The sequence below is a fragment of the Cervus elaphus genome, chromosome 19 (assembly GCF_910594005.1).
Source record: "Cervus elaphus chromosome 19, mCerEla1.1, whole genome shotgun sequence".
NCBI classification, from domain to species: domain Eukaryota; kingdom Metazoa; phylum Chordata; class Mammalia; order Artiodactyla; family Cervidae; genus Cervus; species Cervus elaphus.
This window is the reverse complement of record NC_057833.1, coordinates 51,516,125-51,543,701: the sequence shown is the minus strand read 5'-3', so window position 1 is coordinate 51,543,701 and position 27,577 is coordinate 51,516,125. Positions and strand designations below refer to the sequence as shown.

Genomic DNA, 27,577 nt, shown 5'->3' with positions numbered 1-27,577 from the left:
GCTTTTTAAAAGCATGTTGTAACATCAAAGTTCTTACAAACATTAGGGTTTTTTCCCTCCAGAATAGGAAAATTTGTTTGCTTGTTTTTGCTTCTGAAACATATTATACTGATTTTATTTTATTTCTCTCCTTTAAGTGATGGACACCATCATGACCAAGAAACTTGACCTCAATAATATGCCACTCTCTGTGTTCCCATACTATCCTTCTTTGGGCACAGCCTTGTACGGGGAGGAGAAGCCTCTGATCAAGCTTCCTGCATCATTCAGAGAATCACTGGATCTTTCCTTATGGAAATTCTTGCAGACAAAGAATCATCTGACTGAGGAGATACATGATGAAATGAGACGTTGTCACTGTGAGTTGACGTGGTGCCAGCTCAACAGTGAAGTGACCATCAGACCTGCAGCCACCTTAGTCAATCAAGGAAGACTAAGAGTCAAGACTTGGCGGAAAGATGCTTCCACACTTTTCTCTGACATCAGGTCTAAATATACAGTGACCCCATTTAAAGTGGATCCAACAGTGTGGGACACCATTAAAGACAGTTTAGAAGATGATAGGATTTTGATTGAGTTTGATGCACTCACAAGCATTGTAACCTTAGTGGGGAAGTCAGAGGATGTACAAAACATTGAGCCACAGATCAAGGACTTAATAGAAAATACCATTCAAAAAATTAAAAGAGAAGAGCAAAGTATGAAACAAAAACTGGCCATTACTTCAAGCAAGTATTCACTTCTTTTGCACAGCGGCATACAAGAGCGGCTCTACACGGAGTGCCCAGAGGTGGAAATTTATTATGATGAAGCCTCTCAACACATGTGCTTCAAAGGACTCCCTGCAGAAGTGTATAAAGTAAAGTGTGAAATCCAGGAAAAGGTATATGCCATGGCTCAGAGAAGCATTCATGTTCACCCTGAGGTTTTCCAGTTTCTGCAACAGGTTGACTGTGCAGAATTCTCTAAGTCTCTCTTTGTAGCACAGAACATTCTTGCAGTTTATGAGCTAGAGGGCACAACTGTCCTCTTAACTGGCTCTTCTTCTGAAGTCCTGTTGGAAGCTGAAAAGCAAATGGTCAGTGCCTTAATTTATAAGTGCATTGATGTTGAGGACAGGGAAGTCCTTAACAGCAAGAATTGGAAAGGGCTCACTGGAAATTTGTGTAAGAAACACAATTCCTCTTCAAAGACTGTAGTAATCCAGGAGGTGACTTCAGAAACTGCAGCCCAGGTCATCATCGCAGGCTGTGTAAGAGAAGTAAATAAAATCTATGACTCGCTTTTTGACTTCGTGGAAAAGCACACAAAAATAGAGAGATGGACTGAAGTAAAGACTTCCTTAATTGTTCATTATTTAAAAGCAGAAAAGCAAATCTGGCCAGAGATAAGGAGGATGAATGTTCAGGTAAATTTTAATCCTGAGAACAAGCAAAAAGCCATTTTACTAATTGGCCCAAAGGCCAAAGTCCTGGAGGGGATGAAAATTGTCAGACAAGTCTTGGATTCGGTGTGTGTTAAAAGCATCTGTATTGATAAACCGGGAGCTGGTCAGTTCTTTCAGGATAAAGCACGGTATTATAAAACTGAGGTCAGAAGATTATTTGGTTGTTTTATTGAACTGAAGAAAGATGAAGAAAAGGAGGGAGGTGGCACTGGTGGCCAGAGGTGCTTATTTCAGACAAATTTAGCTCCTGGAGTCTTGCTAACTGTGCAGCAAGGCGACTTGACACATTTTCCCGTCCAGGTGGTGGTGAACGCGGCCAATGGGGAACTCAAGCTCAGGGGGGCCTTGGCTGCTGCTCTTCTAAGAGCAGCTGGCCCTGAGCTTCAAGAAGACTGTGATCAGATATTGAAGAGAATGGGCAAGATCTTACCTCCCTGGGCCGTCATCTCAAAAGCAGGAAAGCTCCCATACCAGCATGTGATCCATGCAGTCGGGCCTCAGTGGAAGAGTGATGAGGCCCTGAAATGTGTGTGGCAGCTAAAGACTGCTGTGAAAGAAAGTCTCAATTTGGCTGTAAAACACAAGTACCAATCCATAGCCATCCCTGCTATTAGTTCTGGAACCTTAAGCTTTCCTCTATCCCAGTGTGTGGAGACCATTGTTTTGGCGATCAAGGAATGGTTCCAGTTTAAGAAGGACGGATGCACCTTGAAAGAGATTTACCTTGTGGATATAGCTGAGAAGACTGTTGAGGCGTTTGCTGAAAGTGCCAAAAGTGTATTTAAAGACACCCTGCCTGATGGTGCTTCCCTGCCCAGTTTATCAGCAGCAGTCCAGCCTGACTTGAGAAAAGATCATGGAAATGGATCAAGTCTGTTGACCCCAGAAGGCCTGAGGATCCTACTGGTGAAAGAAGATGTGCAGAATGCTACAGTGAGTGCCCCTGTTTTCAGAATAACCCCCAGGGTGTTGGGAACTCCAGTTAGCCTACTGCCAAAGGGAGATTAGGGTCAAGGGGAGAATCCCATGTCCTCCATCCTTGCCTTGAAATAGGTTTCCTTAGAAAATTGGGCTACTTCACCAAGGTGCTCACTAATTGAGACTGGTCAGTTATTTGTGGGAACTGATAATGTACTCAGATCACTAGTTTCCAGCAAATGTGAAAATCCACAGTAAACATTTACATGACTCTCTATACTTTTTCAGTGCTTTTACACCTGTCATACTTTGGCAAATCTAAGATTAATTTCCTGTCAAATTCTCTGATAGCAGATACAGAAAAATTAGAGTGTAAGATGGGGACAGAGGATAGTAATCTGGAGTGTACTGAGTCTGAGGGGCTCTCAACTCCCAACACCAGTAAGAAAACGTGGGGAGGAAGGTAGAAAGTGGATCTGGGGAAGTCTGGGTGTTATGTGGGGCTAGTTCTTGTAGATCTGTCAGGGAGTGATGTGTTTTTAAAAACTGTATTTAGCAACTTTTTCAACATAGGCTGTCATATCCAAACAGTGCTGGAAGGTCCCCTGCTATGCTTCCTCAAATTGGGGGTTGTCTGCCCCAAGCAGTCTTGGGGCAGAGATTCTTAGGGAAGGCCATTGGCATATCTTATTTGGAGAAGAATTTATTCACAACCTTTGTCCACTTTAAAATTATCTTTTTATTACTGAATTTTAAGAGTGCTTTGTATATTCTGGATACAGGTCCTTTAACAGATATACAATTTGCAAATATCTTCTCCCATCCTGTGGGTCATCCTCTTTTTTTGTTCAAGTTGTTATTTTGTTTAAAATATTTTTCATTTTCGCTTAAAATATGAAAAGAGGTTGTAAAAATTTTGATTTTTTTACTTACAGTTAGCTTAAATTATAATTACAAGAATAATAACTAACACTGCCTGTTTACTATGTGCCAGGCACTCTCCCAAGTGCTTGGCATTCATTTTCTCATTCAATGCTATGAGACAGATTCCAGGATTATTATTCTCATTTCACAGATGAAGAAATGAGATTTAGAGGGTTAGTATTTTGCCCAAGTCTCACAGCAAGCAAATGATAGAGCTGGGTTTGGAATGTGCATTGCTATATTTCAAAATATAGAAGTAATTTTGTTTCTCATCGAAAAAACCAAGCAAATAAACAGAAATCTCTTTCAGCCAGGGGTCAGTAATTGGAATGAGTTCCGATGCTCGTTCACCTTGGACACCGAGTTGTGAGACATTCCTTGCACACCTTCCACTCCCATAGGTGTGTGGCTTCTGCTGCCACAGACCTGCTTTGCATCACTTCTGGGTGACCCTCGTGGGGTAACTTTGACACCCACTTGGTCCCATCCCCTCTCCCGTCTTCTCTTGGTGTCTTCGTCAAGCCTGATTAATCTGCTCATATTAACTGTCCTGCTGGAAAAGATCCCATGGCTCTTCGCTGATGCCTGGAAGCCCAGTTGACTTGGGACTCAAGGCCCTGCAGTCTGCTCACTGTGTAGTATTCCTAGCCTGGCTGGTACCGTTTTGCTGTGAAAGCTCTCTAGCGGGTCAAACTAATCTGCTTGCTGCTCACAACCTACCCTGCTTCTGTCCATGCTGTTGCCCCTCCTGAATGAATTCCCCATCTCTCTGCCTGCAGCAACTATTCCCATTTCTCAGACACCGTGTCACTCATACTGTCTTCACTAACCTCTGAAGGCGCTTCCTCTGGACTCCTTTGGTGAGTCCCTACCATTTACGTGTTGCTCTTTGACAGCTACATTTTGTCCTAGAGTGTTATTTAAATAAGTATCTCTCTTTTGAGGTGGTATTTTAATCTCTGAAAATTTAATCATCTTAGTTGTCTCCCACTGTGCCAAGCCCAGGGGCTTAAATATGGTAATCCTGGATGAATGCTTTTTCTTAGAATTTGAAACAAATTGTTGGTTTTGTTTTTAAGACCCATGTTGTTGTCAACTCCATTTCCTCGGATCTTGAGCTCAATAGGGGGCCCCTTTCCAAGGCCCTCTTGGAAAAAGCAGGACAAAAGCTCCAGGACGAATTGAAGACAGCTGGACAAGGGGTGGTTGTTGATGTGGGCACTGTTCTCCAAACCGGCGGCTGCAATCTGCGTTGCCACCGTGTGCTTCACGTGGTGGCTCCGAACTGGGATAATAACAAACCGTCTTCACAGAAGGTGGGACCTGGTTTTAAATTCTCCAGAAAATTAGGTAGCTCTTTGAACCCTCAATGTAAAGTAGGTTGAACTCTGCCTGTTTCTGCTCTGTACTAACATCACATTCTCAGAGCCATTTCTTTGAGCTATAGCTGACTTCTCCCAAGGACCAGTTAATAATATAAATTTATTGTAGTTCTCAACCATTGCTGGGACTCAGGGAAGAGTTGCTGAAGACAGCACCCTTTATGAGGAAGGCAAGGTGAGGGCATGAAGAATGGAAGAGAACGAAGGATCAGAACAGTAACTGCTTTGCTTCTTTCCATCATTGCTGAATGAGTTTGAATCTTTTTGGAGGGTCTCACACATTCTTCCTTCCTTCTCCTCGTTTACTCCTCTATTTCTCTTTCCCCCTTCTCACTGCCCTTAACCTGCCTTTTATTGAAAGCAAAAAGGAGTAGGCAGAGATCCCATAGTTGCTAAATTCTTGTTCTTTTTGTTTGAACTCTAATTTCTAGGCAAAAATGTATAAGAATGTGCTTTGTCCTTTTCAGATCATGGAAAACATAATCAGAGAATGTTTGGAGATCACTGAGAGTTTGTCCTTAAACTCAATTGCATTTCCAGCAATAGGAACAGGAAATCTGGGGTTTCCTAAAGACGTTTTTGCTGAATTAATCACCTCAGAAGTATTCAAATTCAGTAGAAAGAATCAACCCAGAACTTTACAAGAGGTTTGCTTTCTGTTGCACCCAAGTGATCGTGAAAATATTCAGGTATGGTCTTGCTCATTGCAGGTTATTCTGTCAACTGAGCCCTAACATTTTCAAATGTCTTCTTGGTTTGATAGGTTGTTTCTTTCATGTATTTTCATACAAGGAAGTAAAAGAGTAGTGTGGACTAGTAGTATGGCAAATTTCAAGCAAATGTGTGAATAGAGAAAAACTTTGACTTCTTGTTAAGAAAAATTTGAAACATATACAAGAATAGACAAAATACTTGGCTTCCCTTGTAGCTCAGTTGGTAAAGAATCTGCCTGCAATGCAGGGGACCTGGATTTGATTCCTGGGTCAGGAAGATCCCCTGGAGAAGGAAGTGGCAGCCCGCTCCAGTATTCTTGCCTGGAGAATCCCATGGACAGAGGAGCCTGGCAGGCTACAGTCTGTGAGGTTGCAAGATTCGGACATGACTTAGCAATTAAATTACTACTACTAGACAAAGTAGTATAATGAAATCTCTTTATCCATATTCATCTTCATAATTAACAGCTTATGGCCATTATGTTTCATCTCTATCTCCATTTATTTCCTTCCATATTATTTTTGAAGCAGATCCCATATATACATTTACCCATAATCAATTCAGTATTTGTTTTAAACATTAGGATTCTTTTTAAAAAGTAACCTAACTACAATACTATTTCACACCTAGAAGAAATTGGCAATCATTCCTTTATTTTATCAATTATCAAGTCAATGTTCATATTTCGAACTATTTCATAAATATTTTATTTTGTTTTTATAGCTTGTTTATTTGAATCAGAATTCAAATAAGGTTCCAGTATTGCAATGGAGTTGACATATCCCTTAAACCTCTTTAATCTATAGAATTTCCTTCCATATTAACATAGAAATTTTAATACATAATATAAAAGTACTCTGTGGTCCTACAAATAGGAGAATGTCAAAATAATATACAACTGAAGCACTCAGCACATCCCCATAAGAGTAAGATGGTTGGGACCAGAAATACGAGAACCATCTTTGGTCATAGAGAGTTTATCAACCAGCTCACATTTGCTGAACATCAGCTGTGAGTAAGCTGCTGGACTCAGCATTACAGGAGAACAAGAAGCATTTAATAAGAGGCCATTATTCTTGCCCTCCAAGTCCTTAGAGTCCAGGAGAGTAGATGATATTAAATGTTTGAAAAGTTTCATAATAGTGCAAGAAATAACAGATTAAGGCTAGCAATCTAAGAGATGTCCATATATCATTGGACCAACTGAATTTTTAGGTCATACTTAGTTTTTTTTTTCTCTCGATAGCTATTACCTTTATATACTCTGGAATCAGGCAAATCTAAATTCTAATCAGACAGCTAAACCCCCTGAGCAGTATATGTGGTCCATTTAGTTGGCCCACATAACTATAATCATTTCTAGTCAATAAATGCTTTTTGAACAGTCTCCCTATGACTTGCATTGTACAAAGTGATATGGATTACAGAATGGGTATGTAGCATGTATTCTCCCTCCTACAAATCATAATTACTTGGGGAGCTAAGATTTGTACACATAAAATAAACTAGAGAGATGAAATGCTGAGAGTTTTTGAATGAATGACTGGGTTCATTGAAGGAAGTGAGTCCTATGACATGGATCTGAACCCTCAAAACTCACTATTTCTGTGCAACCTCAGCCTTCATTATCTTTCCTAAAGATTCAAATTCTGCAAGTATTTGATAAAGGGGTTAGCCTAGACAGACACCGTTGTTGCCATTGGAAATAGTATTGCTTTTCCATACATGACTGTGACACTTTTTCTCTTAAGACTTGTAAGGAGAGTTAAGCTTTGGTTTTATTTTCCCCCAAATAAGCAAAACTTATTGAAATATTTATAGGTGGAGACTATAACAGAGATTGCAAGCAGCAGCCTGTGGTCTGAATGGAGCCTCTAGATATGCTTTATTTGGGCTGTTTTTTTTTTTTTGAAGAATTGAATCTGTTGCTGGCATTTAAGAATCAAATATGTCATATTAAGGTCCAGATGTCCACTGTGACCTAAAAATTCAAAATTTCTAGCACATTGGACATGGATATCAGCCTGAACAATTTGCTGTGGCTGAATGGCAGCTACTCTCTAGTTCTCCAGAGTCAAACCAGTCCACCTTTACACCTGTCCACCTTTACCCCTGTAGCTTACCTGCCTGGTGCTTGTAGTAGTCTTTAAGTCCAAGGCCTTGGCTCTATAGTCACTTCTGTCTGGTCCTCTTCCCATTATTGTATAAGCCTTTTAGTCAAGATGTTACTTGTTCATTTCCAACAGAATTTCTGTTGCTTGTAATAAGGAGGAAGAAAGTGATGGTATTGGTATGTCACTACCATGCAAAGAAATGGAATTCCAGCCTCTAACTCCCAAGACACTACTCCCCTAGCTATTTCTCTCCTGGTACAAATAAATTAAAAACTGAAGTGTCTGGGTCCTTGTGATTGTCTTTCTCTTAACACTGTATTTTTAACAACAGCAAATATTTGGTTTTACTGATTATGAAAGTAATACATCTTCATTGTAGAAACTGAACAAAAAATGCATAAATTCTTTTAGTTGTATTTCATTCCAGTCTTCTTTTATATATGTGGACTTTTAAATATGGGACTATGTATTTTAATATCATCCTTTTTTCATTTAATAGTACATTTCCCTGTTCTATTAACTGTTCTTTAAAAATATGATTTATAATGGCTGCCAAATACTCCAGCATGAAAGTAAAAGTGTTAGTCGTGTAGTTGTGTCTGACTCTTTGTGACTCCATGGACTGTAGCTCTCCAGGCTCCTCTGTGCATGGAATTTTCCAGGCAAGAATACTGGAATGGGTTGCCATGCCATTCTCCAGGCGATCTTCCTGACCCAGGGATCAAACCTGTGTGTTTTGCATTGAGGGCAGATTCTTTACCATCTGTGCCACCAGGGAAGTGAATACTCCAGCATACGGGCATACTAAAATTTATTTAACCATTTTCCTGTTGGAGTTTTAAACTTTAATTTTTTCTCAGTTGCAAACAGCATTGTAATCAGTATCCTTATATTTATATCTTTGTTCACATCTTTGATAATTTTCATAGTGTATATTTCTAAAAATAGTTTATGAGTTTTTGTAACTTAAAAATCTATAATGAAAATAAATAATACTTGAGAGAATTATTCTCTCATAAATATTTGTGCACGTAGGATCAAAATGTCTGAATCAGATTCATTTATCTACTGAGAATTGTGGTGGTTAAAACTGTATTTGTATTTCCAGGCATTCTCAGATGAATTTGCCAGAAGAGCTAATGGAAGTTTCATCAGTGAAAAAATTTCCAAGGCTGAAAGTACACAAGGTTCAGTAAAGCTTTTAAATAGAGAAATTATTTATAATTGCTAAATAACTATTCTGTGAGAAGTAAAACAGGATGATTTTTATGAAAAAGTCAATTTTTGATAAATAAAATAGTAAATTATATTCCATATACCTGAGCATGCAAGACACTGGTCATGTTTATGTGATCTGGAGTGAAAGAGTAGGCTGGCCAAATATAATTTGTACAATGGGTTTTTAAGTGATGATGAGGCTACTAAGGATGATGTGATAAGTGTTTTCAAAAATAGATACATTTATTTTTGAATAATAAAACCAACCAAATGCTTCTCCTCTGTCAAAGTTACTGTTGTATATTTGAGTTTATCCTGTTTGGAGTTTCTAAAGCTTCTTAAATCTGAACATGTATGTCTTCCGTCAGACCTGGGAATTTTTCAGTCATTTCTTCAAATATATTTTTCTGCACTGGTCTCTCTCCTCTCCCTCTGGTGCTTCAATAACACAAATGGTAAGCCTTCTGATAATATTTCTGAAGATCTGTTCTTTTTTTAAAATTTCCATGTTTTTTCTCTCTGTTCTTCAGATTGGATAACATTTGTTAATCCACTTTCAAATTCACTGATTCTTTTCTCTGTCTACTATACTATATGTAGCCTATCCAGTGAACTTTTAATTTCAAACATTGTCTTTTAAGTTGTAAAATGTCCTTTTGATTCTTACTTTATAGTTTATATTTCTCTGTGGAGATCCCTATTTTCCCTTCATTCCAGATTATTTTCATGCATTCAAATGTGTTTACTTTGACCTCAGGGAGTTACAGTAGTTATAGTAGAGGCTTTAAAGACTGATTATTCCAACATCTGAGTCACTTTAAGATTAGCATCTATATTGAGCATCTTTATACTTGAGAATTGGTCACGTTTTCCTGGTTTGTTGGGTGACAAGCAATTTTGGATTACAGAATGGGTATTTTATTTTTTAAAAATATTTATTTATTTGGCTGTGCTGGGTCTTAGTTGTGGCATGCGGGATCTAGTTTCCTGCACTGGGAGCTTGCAGGCTTAGCCACTGGACCACCAGGGAAGTCCAAAGAATGGGCATTTTAAACATTATGTTGTACGACTAGGGTCCTGTTAAAATCCTCTGGAAAATAGTCATTGCTTTCTTTCTTTGAGCAGGCAGCCAGTCAGTTAGCTTCATTCTACAAGTTCTGCCTCATCTTATGTTTGGGCAGTGGTTAAGATCAATTCCATTCCTAAGGCCTTTGCTGTTTAGCTTGGGTCTACCCATGTGCAGTCATACACAAAACAGGGGGTACCCTCTCCAGCTCACTGCCCCAGCATTCCCCTTACATTCTGTCTTGCAGAAGGCTATTTTCTAGGTCTTGTGGCCAGAAGGACAAGGTTCTGTCAGAGTTGAAGCTGCGAGTTCTGTTGCCTCATAATTTTGCATGATCAGGGTTGCCCTTGGGCAAAGCAGAGGGGATAGGGAGAGGACCTAACAAACAAAAAGCCAAGAATTTCTCATATACCACAGACACTTTTCAGAGCACAAGTCCCTTTTTTTTTTCTGATTCTTTTGGACAGGAATAAAACTCTCTCAGTTTTAGCTCCCTGTGGTGTCACTGTGGAGTTCCACATCCAGGGCACCTTGATATAGGGTCTAGATTTAGAAAGGAAAAGTACGGGAAAAAATGAGACTTCTCTGCTATTCTCTTGAGCTCACGGGGACCCATTTTCTCAGTCCTCTGGCCACAAGACAGAGATTCTCTGAGAGTTTTGCTGCCTGTCTTCATTGTGTAGTTCTGTAATGAGGGCCATGCTTGGCTCAAGGCTGGGAGAGAAAAGAGGAAAAATTACCAAACAAAATACAAAGCAGTATAGGCTGCTTCTTCAACTTTTGACTGCCTTCCCCAATTTGCCTGCTGTTGTGAATGTCTCAGTTCTCCGAATGTGGCTTTTTGTATTTGTCCCATGTTTTTACTTGTAATCAGTGGAAAAGAAAGGCTCAAGTCGACTAATTCACCTTGGTCAGCAACTGAAGTCCACGTTTGATATATATTTTATAATCCTTTGCCAGAAACAGACCATCAGAGGCTCAGAGGCAGGGCCAAGTTAAATGCCAGCGATCACATAGAGGGGCAGAGAGAGAGAAAGAGAAGGTTGAGCGGGGCACAGGTGAGGACCATGAAACTTAAGTCATTCTTGCTATTGCTGACTTGTTACTGACTCCATTTTTTTTTTCCTTGTCAGATTTCTATGGGACTATTTCTAAACCTGATTTAGGAGTGTATGAAATGAAGATTGGGCCCATCATTTTCCAGGTAGCCTCTGGAGATATCAGCAAAGAAGAGGCAGATGTGATTGTAAATTCAACATCAAAGTCATTTAATCTCAAAGCAGGTACTTGACTTACAGAATTTTGACTAGTAACAGTAGAGCCCGTGAAGTAGGGTTCCTATAGCCAAACTGGTTTCTACAACTTTGTCTTATTAATACTAGTTAATAATTTTTTAATTGTCTTGACTTGTTTTCTCATAATTGGTAACAGTTCTTTTATGAATTTTTCTTCTTTGTTATCAGAAATACCCTAGTTATAGGATTCCTTCGATGATGGGAAAGGCGTTTAGACTATGAGGCAACCATTCTGATGTGTGTAAACATCTTGATTTTCTCATGCAGGGGTCTCCAAAGCAATTTTAGAAAGTGCTGGGAGAAATGTGGAAATAGAATGTTCTCGCCAAGGTAAGGCACAATGCTTTTTTTGATTCTAAGTTTTAAGTGGAAGACTGAATATGGGAGGCTGTGGAGGATGAGGAAAGTCTTGGGGTTGGGGAGACAACATATTGATCTGGAAATCATATCTTTTACTGAAGAATTCCTGTTGTAGTGAATTAGAAATGAAAAGTAATCTCTTGGTTAATAAGAGAAGTGAGATTCATCAGAGCTAGTATTTCAGGAGTTTCTTATTCACAGAGAATACTTTATCTTCCAATTCAGACATTTTCCTTTTTAAACAGAGAGTGGGTTCAGCCTCTAATTTTATGTCTTTTTGTCTGTTTCCCAGCTCAACAGGGCCACAGTGATTATATAATTACTGAAGGTGGGTTTTTGAAGTGCAAGAATATCATTCACGTCATTGGTGGAAATGATGTCAAGAGATCGGTCACCTGTGTTTTGAAAGAGTGTGAAAAACGCCATTACTCGTCTGTTTGCCTCCCGGCCATCGGGACAGGTTTGTGGCCTCTGGCTGTCAAGGCTGAACCCCAAGGCGACCACTTTCCCTTGGATTTGGTGCTGATGGTTAATGGACTTACTACTGAGTCAGCGTCAGTCAGTTTCCTCAACTCAGGGCAGCCCATGAGGGAAGGAGCAAAGCCTGAGGGTAGTTTAAGTAAGGGAAAAATGAAGAAAACTGAAGAGAGTATTGGCATAGTAGACATTTGCTTTCTAATATGGAAGGGGAGGGAGAGAAAAAGAAAGTCCGTTTCTCATTATCTTTATCAACTCTCTTCTCTTTTTCACCCCCTACACCTGTCCCATTATTGTCTTCAACTTCCCCTCTACCCCTCTTCACTGAAACACCAGTGCATGGACCTCTGATTCCCTCAGACAGCATGGCCACCCCCGTTCTCTTGCCTCCTCAACAAGCGGCTGGTCATGGGGCGTCTCAGCCTCTCAGTCAACAGAACCCGGTAGATTCCACTGAGTCAGAAAATCTAGGCCTTTCTCCTTTCAGCCTGCCTACCTCTTTGGAGTTTCTTGTTTCCCTCAAACTGTATAATGATTGTATGTGTCTTCTTTTATAAGGATGGTGTTTTGGGCTTCTCATTTGTAAGGTGAGGCTTTTGAGCTGTTTCCCCAGGAATCTGAGTCATGTGCATGAATCAGGCACTCCTGCTTGGTCTCCCTTACGGAGCTGCTCAGGCTTGAAGTGGCTGGAGCTGACTGGTCCCAGAGAGAGAAGGCACAGCACTGGGTTAAACATTCCATTGCTCAGGAATCCAAGTTTGAGTGTCTCATACTGGCATTTTAGGCCCTCCAAAAGCTTAGCTTAATAAACCTAACCATCCTTGTTACTTTCTCGGCCTTCTTCTTATCCTCTATCCCATATTTTGATTTCTCTTATATTTTTCATTCCTCTTAATTTTCCCACATAGGATGTTGTCTCTTTGGTTCTGTATATCTGAAAGTATGATTTATATACCCTTTATTCTTCCATTCTCTTTGTAGTATCATTCAGTCCTAGCAGATTAGCCAATGTATTATCTATTTGTCTCTCTCCTTCTCTGTCATTTTTTATGGACACCCACTAATGACTCTCTAGTCTCTACCTCCATCTGCTTTTTCCTCTGAGCTCCAGTCTTGTGTTTCTGCCTTAACTTTAATTGTGCCAAGAAAGCAGGCAGCCTCAGGGTGGCACCGACCTTCCCAAGGGAGTCCCGGAGTGGAGTCAGAGAAGAAATAAGGAAATGAAGCAGTTTTAGTTTTGTATAAATATTTCTGGGTTACTGCAAACGTGCTGTTTTTTCCACTAACCTGGTTGCATTGCTGATCTGCACAAATAAATGAAGGTTAGCAATTTCTTGCTCGTCTTTTTTCCCTGTCGCTATCCCTAGCTGAGCAGGCCCTTAGAATTACAGATGGAGGAGTTTTCTTCCCTAGTGGTGTTTATGAGTTGAGACAGTAATCAAGACAGTTGCTGGCAGTAAAGGAAGCCCTCTCCCTGTTCCTCACAGGCACCTGCTTGAGGGGAGAGAACGGGCACTCAGTGTTACCTGCAGGGACCTCAAACTGAAAGCAAACTCTAAACTCCAGTTCATTGTCTTCTCCCCACACCTGCCCTTCCTCTTATAACCACAAGCATGTTAAAAATATCACTTTCTATCTAGAATCTTTGATTCTATACTCTTTACCACTCCTGTGTGCATTAGCTTACTAATTAGTTTGAAGACTAAGAAAAAGGTTCAGTTCAGAAGGGGCACCTGACCTATTATGAGACACAGACATGTCAGCAAACAACCACAGTGTGACCTGTGAAACACACACGCAGGATGTGGGTGGCAAAGGACAGGGAACAAAGGGGCAAGTGTAAAGCCAGTTGGTCACTTGGCCCTGCTGACTTTAATTCCTGAATATCTCCCCAACCCCAACACCCAGTTCTTCATTCTGGCCTCTTCTCTTTGTTCAGCTCTTGTCTTTTGCCTGAACCTTTACTTATAGACTCCTCTTTAGAACTGGGCTCCCTGCTCCAGTGCTTCCTCTCATTCACTCTTCTATTCCTTGTTTAACTTTCTCAAAACCAGGTCTGTTCCCCTGAACACATCACGTTCAATGTATCACACCCCTTACATAGTTCTATCTGGCATAGCCTTTCCCTCAGTTTCCCATACTTTACCTGTTGAACACCTATTCATCTCCACATGTCACATCCTCTGTGTCCCAAGTGCTTAGATTGTTGAGAGTGGATGAATGTATCTGAACACTACCATTTAGATTCTTCCAAATATCATGGAATAACTACAGATTTGCAATGAGAGTTTCTCTCTTTTTCTGATCATGTAATCAAAAAACCCTGCACAAACCCTCTAGGTTTTTTTTATATGGGAATTGTCTACATTACTACAGTTGTCTCCATAGCCAGGTCAGGCTATGACCTGGTCAGAGGGTTGCTCTCTTTTCTGCAATAATAGTGGGCACAATAAACAGGGATAATCTAAGTGGGCCTTTCGTCTATCACACCAAGCTACCCAGGGGGCTTTCACATTGCCTGCCTCCCTCCCTCAATATGACAGCTGCTATTCATATGGAACTGCTTCCCTGACTTTTCATGAGTCTTTTCAAGGAACTTTCTTACTCTTATTTAGGCAGTAGGCTTGGGAGATCAAGATATGAAGTGTGCTTACTATAGGAAAAGACCTTGCTCAGGTGGCAACCTTGAACCCTGCAACTCAGCTAAAATTGCACTGACTGTAGGAGGCAAAACCTCTTGGAGGCTCACGGATAATTTGTGTGCAAAGAATTATAGATTATAACAAATAGCTTATGGATTTAGGTGTCTTACAGAATTAGCTCATTTTAAATCAGGTACCCAAAGACATCTGAGAGAATAAGAATATATCCATAAAGTCAAGAAATGACCCAAAAAAAGTAATCATTGTTCTCTTTAAGTAGCAGTATATGTCAACATACATTATCATCTTTTACTTTTTCTGGGTCTTTTAAGGACACTAGAGAGCCAAGAGAGGTTAACTGTGCTCTGTAACAGAGGGACACAGTGAGCTGGGATCAGCTGAATAGAGAAAATAAGAACATCAGACACCAAGTTATGTTTCATGGTTCATTGTTGGGCTGTTCCTGACATCCTGGAACAAAAAGTCCCCATTGCATCTAGGACTTCAGGAGTGTTTGCTGATGCTTTGTTAGTAAAGTCCATGATGATGAGAGTTGAAGAGTGGGAATTTATTCTGAGAATTGGAATCCCTCATTTATTCTTCACTCTTTTCCAGTTGGGCCTTTTTCCCCCTAATTATTTTTATTATTTGCCTTTCCAGGTGGTGCCAGACAAGACCCAGATAAAGTTGCAGCAGCCATAATTGATGCCATTGAAGAATTTATTCAGAAAAGATTAGTCCAGTCTGTGAAAAAAGTTAAAGTTGTTATCTTTCAGCCTCAAGTACTGGATGTATTTTATGACAACATGAAAAAAAGAGAAGAAACTCAGGCTTCTTTCCAACAGTCTGTGATGTCTAAAATTGCATGTGAGTTGTTCATTTTTATGAAATGCATGTTCATAATATTGATGTCACATGAGAAACAGCTATCCTTCTTTAGTAGTTTATTAGCTTTCTTCAGTTTTATGGAGATATAGTTGACATACATCTCTGTATAAGTTTAAGATATACAACATAATAGTTTGACTTATATTATTGTGAAATGATTACCATGATTAGTTTAGTTAGCATCCATCATCTCACATAGATACAATAAAAAGAGAAAACAAAGAAGAAAAGAAGAATTTTTTTTCTTGTGACAAGAACTCTTGGAATTTACTTTCTTAACAGCTTTCATATACAGCATATAGTAGTGTTAACTACCATCATTAAAGAAGGTTTTTGGACCCAATTCCAATGTATGTGTGGAAGCTTTCCTGTATTCACAAGCAATTCTCAGACCCCAGCAGGTTGTCTGAGGATTCAACTTGGCTTTGACATCGTCTACTCAGAGATGGAATCAGATTCCACAGGCAAAGGGTTCTCAGTGTAACAAGATGGCCCTCCACTTTCGATGCCAGTCACAAGCCAAATACTATATGTATGAGAAAAATATTTGGTCATTCAGATGACCAAATATACTTTTTCTGATAAATCACAAATCATAGTCATCATTCTGTATATTACATCCCTGGTACTTATTTACCTTGTAATTGGAAGTTTGCCTCTTTTGACTACCTTTCTCCAGTCTCCTTCAACCCTTGGCCTCCAGCCTCCTAGTGACCACAAATCCGATCTCTTTTTCTATGAGTTTTTTTTTTTTCAAATTCCTCACTATCAGTTTGTCTCTCTGTCTGATTTGAAATTAGCTAATCTTTAATGAACTATCACAATGAGAAATTAAGAAAACAATCTCATTTATAATTACATCAAAAAGAATAAAATCCCAGAAATAAATTTAACCAAGGAGGTGAAAAACCTGTACTGTGAAAACTATAAAATATTGATGAAAGAAACTGAAGAAGATACAAATAAATGGACATATAGTTTATACTCATGGATTGGAAGAATTAATATTGTTAAAATATCCATACTGCTTAAAGCAGACTGCAAATTCAATGCAATCCTTATCAAAATTCCAATGGCACTTTTCATAGAAGGTAGAATAAACAATTTTAAAATCTGTATGGAACCACAAAAGACCCCAAATAGCCAAAGCAATCTTGAGGAAGAAGAACAAAACTAGAACATTATACTTTTTGATTTCAAACTATATTACAAAGATACAATAATCAAAACAGTTTGGTACTGATAAAAATAGACACATAGATTAATAGAGAACAACAGTATAGAGAGCCCAGAAATAAACCTATGCACATATATTTCATTAATTTATAACATGGGAGCCAAGAAAATACAATGGGGAAAGGATAGTCTTATCAATAAACAGTGTTGGGTGCTTGCTTCAGAAGCCTATAAACTGGACAGCCACATGCAAAAGAATGAAACTGGACCACTATCTTACACTGGACACAAAAATTAATTCAAAACAGATTAAAGACTTGAACATAAGATTTGAAACTATAAAACTCCTAGAAGAAAACATATAGGTAAGCTCCTTGACATTGGTCGTAGTAATGATTTTTTTTAGATTTGACACTAAAAGTACAAATAGCAAAAGCAAAAATGAGTAAGTGTAACTACATCAAACTAAAAAGCTTCTGCACAGTGAAGGAATTCATCAACAAAATGAAAAGGCAACCCACTGAATGGGAGAAAATGCTTGCAAATTGTATATCTGGTAAGGTGTTACATCCAAAATATATAAAGAACTCATACAACTCAATAGAAAAAAAAAAAGCAAACAACCTGATTTTAAGATAGACAGTGTGTCTAAATAGACATTTTTCAAAAAAAAGATATACAAATGGCCAATAGGTTTATGGAAAAGTGCTCAACATTATTAATCATCAGGGAAATATAAATCAAAATCATAATGAGTGATCACGTCACATGATGAACAGCTGTTGGCAAAAAGACAAGGGATTTTCTTGGTGGTCCAGTGAAATTAAAAGTCTGCTCTTCCGCTACATGGGGCACAGGTTTCATCCCTGGCTGGGGAACTAAGATCCCACATACCATGTGGCATGGCAAAAAAGAAAAAAAGGATTAAAGATTCAAATACTAAGACCTGCCCATAAAACTTCTAGAAAAAAACATAGGGGAAAATAAATGATAAAAAAAAAAAAGCACAAGAAATATCAGTTGTTGGTGAGGATGTGGAGAAAAAGGAAAACTTGTGCTCTTTTGGTAGGAATGTAAATAGGTACAGCCACTGTCGAAAACAGTATGGAGGTTCCTCAAAAGACTAAAAATAGAAATACCATATGATCTAGCAATTCCATTTCAGGGTATTTATCTGAAGGAAATGAAATCACTTTCTTGAATCCATGTTCATTGCACCATTGTTTTCAATAGCCACAACATGGAACCATTGAAAGCTGAATTATAAAGAAGATGTTATATATTTCATTAAATATACATGTAATGAAATATTACTCATTCTATCCCTCTTTGAAAGGAGGATACATCCTGTCCCTATTTGAAAACTAGGCTTTTCCCACCTTCAAAGTAGCTTTTAAAACACCAGTACTCTCAAGAGGGAGGGGAGATGTAGATATATGTACATATATATATAAAATGTGATATTATATATATAATGAAATAGTACTCACCATAAACAAGAAGGAAATCCTGCCACTTGCAACAACATGGTTGGACCTTGAGGACATTATGATAAGTGAAATAAGATAGAGAAAGACAAATACTCAATGATAGCCCTTATATGTGGAATCTTTAAAAAAAAATACTGAACTCATAGATATAGAAGACAGACTGGTGATTGCCAGAGGTAGGGTGGGTGGTCATGGTGGGCAGAGGGGAATGAGAGGTGGGTGAAATGGGTAAAATCGGTCAAAAGAGTAAAAACATCTAGTTATAAGATAAGCAAGTCCTGGGAATGTAATGTACAGCATGGTGACAAAGAAAGAAAAAGAGAGAGAGGGAGAGAGAAGGAAAGGAAGGAAGGAAGAGAAAAAGAAAGAGAAATAGCTAATCTTCTTTTCTTTTCTTTTTTAGCATTTTTGGGCTTCTCAAGTAAATCTTCCAAAAAACGGACTCTGGTTTTAGAAAAGAAAACAGAATTAGCAGTTTTTCAGGTGTGTGGTAGAAATGTAAAAAGTGTGGAAGCCGCTCTCTTGTGGATACAGGAACTCATTCAAAATGAACAGTGTCCCTACAGCAGTGAAGATGAATGTATCAAACACTTTGATGTAAATGAATATAAAGAATTGAATGAGCTTCAGAAGAAGCTAAATATTTCCATTTCCTTGAACTGTGACAGACCTTTGATTGAGGTTTCTGGAATTACCAAAGATGTAATACAAGCTAGAAATGCAATTGAGGACATGATCAAGAGAGTTAGATTGTCCAAAGAACAGGAATCTTTGGCAGATCGTACCAGTGATTTTGTAGAATGGCAATATGAGGACTATAATAAATTTCATAGCTTTGACAAAATAACCAACATGCAATTGGAGGATGCAAAGAAACAAAAGAGAAAGACAATTGATGTCAAAATCAAGAATCAGAGCTACACAGTGGACTTGAAGACATATACTGCTACAGATGCAAAAGGAAACAGCTTATCTGTTCAGCGCCATACAAAATCTGAAGGTGAATCAAACTTTCATGCTTGCTGTCCATTACTTTAGGCCTGTGTTGTGTATTGTATATACATCAAAATGTTGTTCAAGTAGATAAAATCCAAGTAACCCTTATGGAAGAAAATAGAAAACTTGGTCTCTGGGTTGAATGAGCTTACACTTTGGCCAGGAAAATACAGCGTGGGTGCACCCAACAGCTGATCATTATTATCTTCATGGTAGCAATAGTCAAATGTTGCATTTGTTCTTATCTCTGCAGTTTATAAGCTTCCTGGAGTCAGTTTTGCTGGGGTGGTGGGGAGGTGGTGGTGGTGGTAATGGCTGCTTCAGTCAGGAAAGGGAATGCCATGGGCTGTAAAGTAGCCTAAGGCTTTCTAGAACAAAAGGAAAACAGAGAGTGGGCACTCCGTGTCTGTGACTAATGACTGAGTGGATGGGGAGCCTGTACGGTCTCCCAGAAGTCACTTCCTCCTCTGCCTGAGGATAAGAATCCTTGACACAAACATCAGGAAGCAGCCTTCAAGGTTCCCGAGAAGGGAAAGCTTGTCTTGTGTAGACAGCTATTCCTGCCTTTGAACCACAAAAATCCCCCACTGAAAACTACTAAATGGTTTTCAGTACGTTGGGAGATCAATGTGAACGAATTCCTCAGACTCTGAGCAACCCTGGGGAAATGACAAGTACAGTAGTCTGTTTAGCAGAAGCGGAGACAGAGCTGCCACCCCCAGCCTGCCACATAGCTAAACCTCCCACCTACCCAACTCTTAAGGATGCTGTGAGGAATAATGAAAGAATGGATTGGGAGGATCTGGTAGTGGTGGTGAGTTCTGGTAAAAAGCCATGCGTTTGTAAGCAAAACATTAATGACTATTTATTGAAAACATTGTAGGAAAATCATTTATATTGTACAATTATTAATTATGACTTATTAGAGACTGAGCAGAATATGTGGCTGAGTTATACTACACCAAGAGTTCTCAAATCTGAGCATGATCAAACCTGTAGATGCAGGTTCTACCCTCGGAGATTTTGATTCAGTAATCAGTGAGAGCTTTTTTTTGTCTTTGTTGTTGTTATTTTTGGCTGTGCTGGGTCTTCATTGAGGTGAAGGGGCTGTTTGTTACAATTCGTGGGCTTAGTTGCTCTGCAGCCTGTGGGCTCTTAGTTCCCTGACCAGGGATTGAACCCTTATCCCCTGCATTAGAAGAGGAAGTCTTATTCACTGGACCACCCAGGAAGTCTCTGTGAGGGTTTTTTTTTTTTTTTTAAACAAGCATTATAGTTGGTTCTGATTTGGGTTATCTGTGGTTCACATTTTGGAAATGTTCTTCTAGAAAGATAAGAGTCTTCTTGTACACTTCAAATTAGGAGATTGTAAAACAAGAGCACAAATGATAGTCAGGTTTTCAAAGCATACCAGGAATATGGACTATGTAGATGAGGCTTCTCAGGTGCGAGGGAGTTTTCAAATGTCTGTTTTGCAGTTGAGCTGCCCCCATACTGGAGTGATATGAAGCAGCAGAAAGTCTGTGTGGTTGAGCTACAGCCTGATCATCCAGAATACAAAACTGTGGCAAGCAAGTTTCATGAGACCTGTACACAGTACATCATAGAGAAGGTAAGCCTTCTGCTGACAGGGAGATTCTTCATGGTAGAAAAAGGGCTGTCATGGTCCTGGATAAATACATTTTCATTCACATCACATATTTTTACCCAAAATTAGCGTAGTTTATGGTAATTAGGTTTTAAATTCTAGATCCTACTCCTGTCACTATGATTACTGAGTCACTGAGATTGTGTTAGTTATTACAGTATCACATTAGATTGTAATATGATATTATAACACTAAAGATACATATTTACTTTGTGAAGCAAGCTAATAAAAATGCCTAAATATGGCTCCTGAGTTGGAGTTGATAACTAGCAAGCAAGACAAAGAGACACAGGGAGGCTCCTCAGATCAGGACTGTATGCTTCTGCAGCACCATTCACAGATCAACAGTGCCCTCTTCCTTGATAATCCAGTGGTCCTTTCCTTTTTCATTTCCTTTATTTCGGCATCTTCTGCTTTTAAATAGTAGTTTAAAAAGTTTGCTTTTTGAAATTATTTTCTCCTTGGATTTTTAGGGCAATATTATTTTGATGCTTTCTTCTCCTTCTTTAACTAATTTTCCTTTCATTATCTCTGGTATCTGTTTCTCCTCTAAACCCCTAATCCTAGGTTACCCACAGATTTATATGTTGGTCTTCTGTCTCTGCTGGAGAAGGGAATGGCAACCCACTTCAGTAGTCTTGCCTGGGACAGAGGAGCCTGGAGGGTACAGTCCTTGGGGTTGCAAGAGTCACAACACGACTGAGCAGCTAAACCACCACCACCATTCTGTCTCTGCACTTTACCAAGGATTGTTTTTACTCTTCTCACCTGCAGCTATTATTTCAGTGTTGATAGTTCTCAGATCACCATCACTAATCTAGATCTTTGACTCAAGCCCTGGAACATACTTCCAGTGGCCTAAACAATATCTCCGCCTGAATATCTGTCTGCTAACTCAATTTCCTTGAAGCTTATCTCATCATTTCCCCTTTCTTCCCACTTTCTGTCCTTGATTCCATCTCTTTCTGAGGAAAGCTAGAGATCTTTGAGTACCTTCCTTTCATCCATAATAACAAGTCTTTCAATCAGGACTGTATTTTCTGTCTCTGCAAATTTTCTCTTATTCTCTTTTTGCATTGCTACCACTCTGTTATTCATGTATTTAAGTGATAATAATAATTCAAAACAGATTTGAAGTGTCCTACAAAGCTGTACTTCAGATAACATAAATGAAGAAAATGGACAAAAAAAGAGGATAGGGAAATTAGTTTCCTAATACTGTTAGTACCGTTAGTTTACAAAAATATATAACATGTATTTTATGAGGTCCTAGATAGTTACTAGAAGAGGCCCTCAAATTTGTCCTTGTGCTTCCTAGTAGACAATGCATAGAAGTAAACACTCAACTTTAAGTTTTATAATGTCTATAAATCAAAGAGCAAAGCATTTGATTAGGAGACTTAGTTCTTCACAATACTGAGACTGACTCCTGAGAGAGTTCTCCTGTGAGTAAGTACTAGAGAATATCTTCAAAGTCATCCTCACAATGGATTCAATATCAAATTTTATGCCAGTGTATTTTTTTTTAGTCTCTCAATATAGGAAGGAGAGGAATAGGTGAGAGAGATTAAGAGGTACAAACTTCCAGTTGCACAGTAGTGGAGTCACAGGTATGAAATGTGCAGTCTGGAGAATATAGTCAGTAATTAGTCCCATCCTTGTATGATGACTGATTGTAGCTGCACTTATTATGGTGATCATTTTGAAACACATGGAAGTATTGAATCACTATGTTATATAATAGGAACTAGCGTGGTGTTATAGGTCAATTATACTGCAAAAATAAACAGACTCATCATAGAGAAAGAGATAAGATGTGTGGTGCCAGAGGCAGGGGGTACCAGGAGAGGGAATGGGTTGAAAGGTAGGCAAAAGGTATAACTTGTGGTTATAAGATAAAGGAGTCCTGGGGATGTCATGTACAACATGATAAATATAATTAACACTGCTTTCACACACTATGTCATGTGTGATAGTTGGGAGAGTGGATCCTAGAGTTCTCATCACAAGGAAAAAAATTGTTTCTATTTCATTAATTTTATATCTTTATGAAATGATGGATGTTCACTGGACTTGTGGTGATTGTTTCATGATATATTTAAGTCAACTCTCTATGTTGTACACCTTAAACTTATACAGTATTATATGTATGAAAACTGCTGCTGCTGCTGCTAAGTCGCTTCAGTCGTGTCTGACTCTGTGCGACCCCACAGACAGCAGCCCACCAGGCTCCCCCGTCCCTGGGATTCTCCAGGCAAGAACACTGGAGTGGGTTGCCATTTCCTTCTCCAGTGCATGAAAGTGAAAAGTGAAAGTGAAGTCGCTCAGTTGTGTCCGACTCTTAGTGACCCCATGGACCGCAGCCTATCAGGCTCCTCCGTCCATGGGATTTTCCAGGCAAGAGTACTGGAGTGGGTTTGCCATTGCCTTCTCCCATATGAAAACTATATCTCGATAAAACTGGAAGAAAAAATAAGCTTGCCAAATAGATAGATAGATCCCTCTATATAAACCTGTTGAGCAGAACAATTCTCTGTGGTACCAAGAAAATGTAATTCAAGTACACAGCTCAGTGATGATCTGGTTCTGGGAGAAATTTCATTCAAAATACCAATTATAGTCCTCTGGGGGTTGGGCTCTAGCACACTGTGATGAGATGCCAATTCTAGATTGAGCAGGATCACCCAGTTGACTGGAAATGTTTGCAGTTGGCCCTGAAGGCTTACCATATGTTGACAGACCTTCACTAGAGAAATGACTTCACTTTTTTCTAGTGGAACCCTTTTTTCAAATGAAATCTTTTTAAAAAATATATTATTTATTTTTGACTGTGCTGGGTCTTCATTGCTGCGTGCAGGTTTTCTCTATTTGCGACGAGCAGGGGCAACTCTCTAGTTGCAGTGCGCTGGCTTCTTGTTGCAGTGTCTTCTCTTGTTGAGGAGCACAGGCTGTAGGCGCCCGGGCTTCAGTAGTTGTGGTGCATGGGCTCGTAGTTGCAGCTCATGGTCTCTGGAGTTCTGGCTCAGTACTGTGGCACATGGGCTTTGTTGCCCCTTGTATGTGGGATCTTCCTGCACCAGGGATCAAACCCATGTCCCCTGCATTGGCAGGCGGATTCTTAAATTATTGGACCACCAGGGAAACCCTCAAATAAAATCTTATGTGAAATCTCGGTCTATGACTCCAGTAAAAGCAGAGCTTTAGATTGTACTTAAAAGCACCTCTGTGAAGTTATCTGTAGTACAAAAACACTAACATGAAAAATGGGTGGTCTGTCATCCTCCACGACTGTCATGTCTTGTGACTAAGATTTTATAACACTCATGAACTTCCACCTAGATTCAACAATTTTGTAACATTTGCTTTCTTCCCCCTTGCTCTCTGTTTTTCCTGAAACAACTGAAAGGTTGCAGATATCATGACACTCCTAAATATTTTAGCACGTCCTGTAAGAATAAAGGCATCCTCCCAAATAGCACAAATATCATTATCCCATGTAAGAAAGTTAGCATTTTTACTTAATAATATTCAATAGAGAGTCAATATTCAAGTTTCCCCAGTTGGTCAAAACAGCTTTCTTATAATGTTCCCTCAACCCCTGCCTCCATCTGGATTCACACATTGCACTTGGTCATTATATTAATATCTCCTTCATCTCTTCTGATCTAGAATAGTACTCCTGCATTTTTAAACATTATTTTTCATGATACTGAAACTTTAGAAGAGTTTAAGCTAGTTGTGTTGTAGAATATTCCACATTCTGAGTCTATCTTGCCTAGATTCTTTAAGAATCCAAGCAGTTTTCTTATAGATTCTAATTTGTCTGATTCCTCATGGAATCGTTTAAGTTATTCCTCTGTCCTCTTTATTTCTGGTAAACTTAAAGAGTTAGGTTGAAAGTCTTGGGTAAATTCAGATAAGTTTTTGCAAGAAAATTTTTTGCAGGTAATGTATCAGTCTTCTTTTTATTTTTATTGAACTATGAGCATAATTTTAAATAATTATCTTTCAATTAAAAAGAAATAAATTTTAAAAGAATGGTTTCAAAACTATATGGATAAAATTTTAAGGCTTTAAAAAATGAGTAAAATAGGCCTTCCTTGGTGGCTCAGTGGTAAAGAATCTACCTGCCAATGCAGGAGACATGAGTTTGATCCCTGATCTGGGAAGATCCCATATACTATAGAGTGGCTAAGCCCTTGTGCCACATCTACTGAGCATGCCCTAGAGCCTGTGCTCCGCGACAAGAGAAGCCACCACAATGAGAAACCTCACCCCCAACCAGAGAGTAGTCCCCATTCGCCACAACTAGAGAAAATCCGTTACAGTGACAAAGACCCAGGACCATAAATAAATAAAATTATTTCTTAAATGAGTAAAATTTAAAGTAAATAGAAATGGAAGTGGACAGTTTGAAGATTAAAAACTTAGTTGTAGGCAAAAGGAAAAATAAAATTTAAGATTATAAATTGGATCAACAAAATACATGATAATGCTGAGACCTGGAACTAGTGGCAAACTATCTTAAATAAGAAAACCAAAACTGAAAAAATAAAACAGATAAAGGCACGTAATAATAGTGTCAGACTTGAGAGTTCTTTGAACTAGAAGATTCTGACCACATAGACCCTTCACCTTGTGCCTAGTCATAAGGGTCCTAGTCCCGGGTTTGCCCACCCCTCACTCTTTCCCAAGTCAACGTTATAAAACTGCCACTACCTGGTGATTAGGGGAATGTAGAAATTGATCTGAAATCCAAGGCTCAAGGAGTTTCCGCCATGATCCTGGAGGCCAAAGAGTACGGTCAAAGCATGGCCACTTTGGTCTATAACCAGATCCCCTCCCATTCCACTCTTCCAACTGGACCAGAAATTAATTTTCATTAATTAATTTCCTTCTTGCCTAGACACTCTAGTTCTTCTCCTCCTATTAGAACATGGCTAGATAAACCAGTATCCCAGAACTGGGGAGGAGTGCAGCAAAGTGACAAAGTGAGATAGATGGCAACAGGAGCAGTTAGAAGCTGGAGAGGCTTTGGTCAGCCAAGTTCATATATTGAGGACTTACGATCCTAAACATTGTCTGCCCTCATATGGTGCATAAAAGATGTTGGAAATTAAATTAATATTCTTACCTAGACTATTTCTCTGAAACTCTAGCCCTAAAAAGATTTCTGAATGCAGAATGTGTCATCTGGCATTGAATTTGCTGTTTATTGTAATCTGTACTTAAGAAAAATAGTGGTCATGTTTCATCTCCTGTATCTTGCCAAGAGCTCTTAGCACTGACAGGAAATTTTTCCTTATTGACTTGCAGATTGAGAGGATTCAGAATCCAGAGCTCTGGAAACACTATCAGACAAAGAAAAACAACATGGATGCCAAGAATGGCCAGATGACCAATGAGAAGCTGCTCTTCCATGGGACAGATGCTGACTCAGTGGCACTTGTCAACGGAAAAGGCTTTAACCGCAGTTACGCTGGAAAGAATGGTAAGGAAGCACGTAATCTGGCTGCTTCGAAGGAGGTGTCAGCCATGAGAGTCCCAGCTGGCTGGGGACAGCGTGGATGGCATTGTGTTCTCTCATGGTTGGGGGCTATGTGACAGCCAGAGTTTTAGGTTAGACTCAGTATATTTCATCCCAAAGGGACTGACTGGCCCTCCAGGGTGGAGGAATGATTTTTAAAAATTAAAAACACACACAAAACTTTTTAAAAGAGGCTTTAGAGAGAACCAAACATTATTTTTTAACATTATTTGACATATTAAATCAGTGTGTCAAATTATAGACTAATTGGAGATCCTTAAGGATGGTTTGTTTTTCTCATCACAGCTACAGCATATGGAAAGGGAACCTATTTTGCTGTCAATGCCAGTTACTCTGCCAGTGATGTGTACTCCAGACCAGGCATAAACGGGAAGAAGCATATGTATTATGTGCGAGTACTCACTGGATTCTACACACTTGGAAACAGATCATTAATTGTGCCTCCTCCAAAGGACCACCAAAATCCTACTGACTTATATGACACTGTCACAGATTGTCTGCAAAACCCAAATTTATTTGTGGTATTTTATGACTACCAGGCTTACCCAGAGTACCTCATTACTTTTAGACAGTAACATTTTGGTAACCTTTGCAGAAGATATTATTTATCTATACATATCTGTAAAGCAAGTAGTCGTGTTTTTTTTTTTTCTTTTTCTCTCTTAACAGCTTTTTCTAAGATCAAAGGACCTTTGTCACTGAAATCAGACTTTCTCCAGCCTCTCTTTCATAACTGGAATAAACCTATATTGAGAGCAATAAATTTGAGAATTTAAATCTGATAACTGTTAGCACTGTGTGTCCTTAATCATGGACATCAAATCTGTAGAAGTACAGGTGTGTCATTTCCTTCCAGGAAGGAGAGAATAACATTAAAGGCAGGGGACACGGTGACGCAGTTTCAGCTGCCACTGACAGACATGTCAGGACCCCATACTGCTGTGGGGAGCACAGTATTATACCCCATACATGGTGTCATGTCAGGACCCCAAACTACTGTGGGGAGCACAGTATTACTAAGTGGGTGGGGCTGCTGTCTTCTCTGGGTGCAGGAATGGTGTCTAATTTCTTTTATCCCTGGGCTGAGGTCTGTGCCTAATGTACAATGGATGCTCTACAAGTATATTTTATAAACTAAGAATGAAGAAGTCCCAGTCAGACTCCTGACCAACGGGAACCATCTCTTCAACACCCTTGACTTATTGTCACTTTGCTGCAAACTGAAGCGATTCCATCACAGGGAACTGTGTTCTTCTCAAACCAGCTGTGACACA

The 27,577-nt window shown here is 39.2% G+C and overlaps 1 protein-coding gene across 1 annotated transcript in view; it reads left to right on the top strand.

The window, feature by feature from the left end:
• Positions 1-27,085, top strand: part of LOC122675295 (protein mono-ADP-ribosyltransferase PARP14-like) — a 44,462-nt gene extending 17,377 nt beyond the window's left edge. Inside the window, exons 6-17 of the mRNA XM_043873822.1 lie at positions 138-2,380; positions 4,369-4,605; positions 5,139-5,360; positions 8,608-8,686; positions 10,917-11,066; positions 11,346-11,408; positions 11,731-11,898; positions 15,218-15,424; positions 18,515-19,111; positions 20,586-20,719; positions 26,072-26,246; positions 26,589-27,085. Coding sequence (XP_043729757.1) covers positions 138-2,380; positions 4,369-4,605; positions 5,139-5,360; positions 8,608-8,686; positions 10,917-11,066; positions 11,346-11,408; positions 11,731-11,898; positions 15,218-15,424; positions 18,515-19,111; positions 20,586-20,719; positions 26,072-26,246; positions 26,589-26,878 — 4,565 coding nt within the window. The 3' untranslated portion in view covers positions 26,879-27,085. The remainder of the gene's footprint in view (positions 1-137; positions 2,381-4,368; positions 4,606-5,138; positions 5,361-8,607; positions 8,687-10,916; positions 11,067-11,345; positions 11,409-11,730; positions 11,899-15,217; positions 15,425-18,514; positions 19,112-20,585; positions 20,720-26,071; positions 26,247-26,588) is intronic.
• Positions 27,086-27,577: the final 492 nt, after the last annotated feature.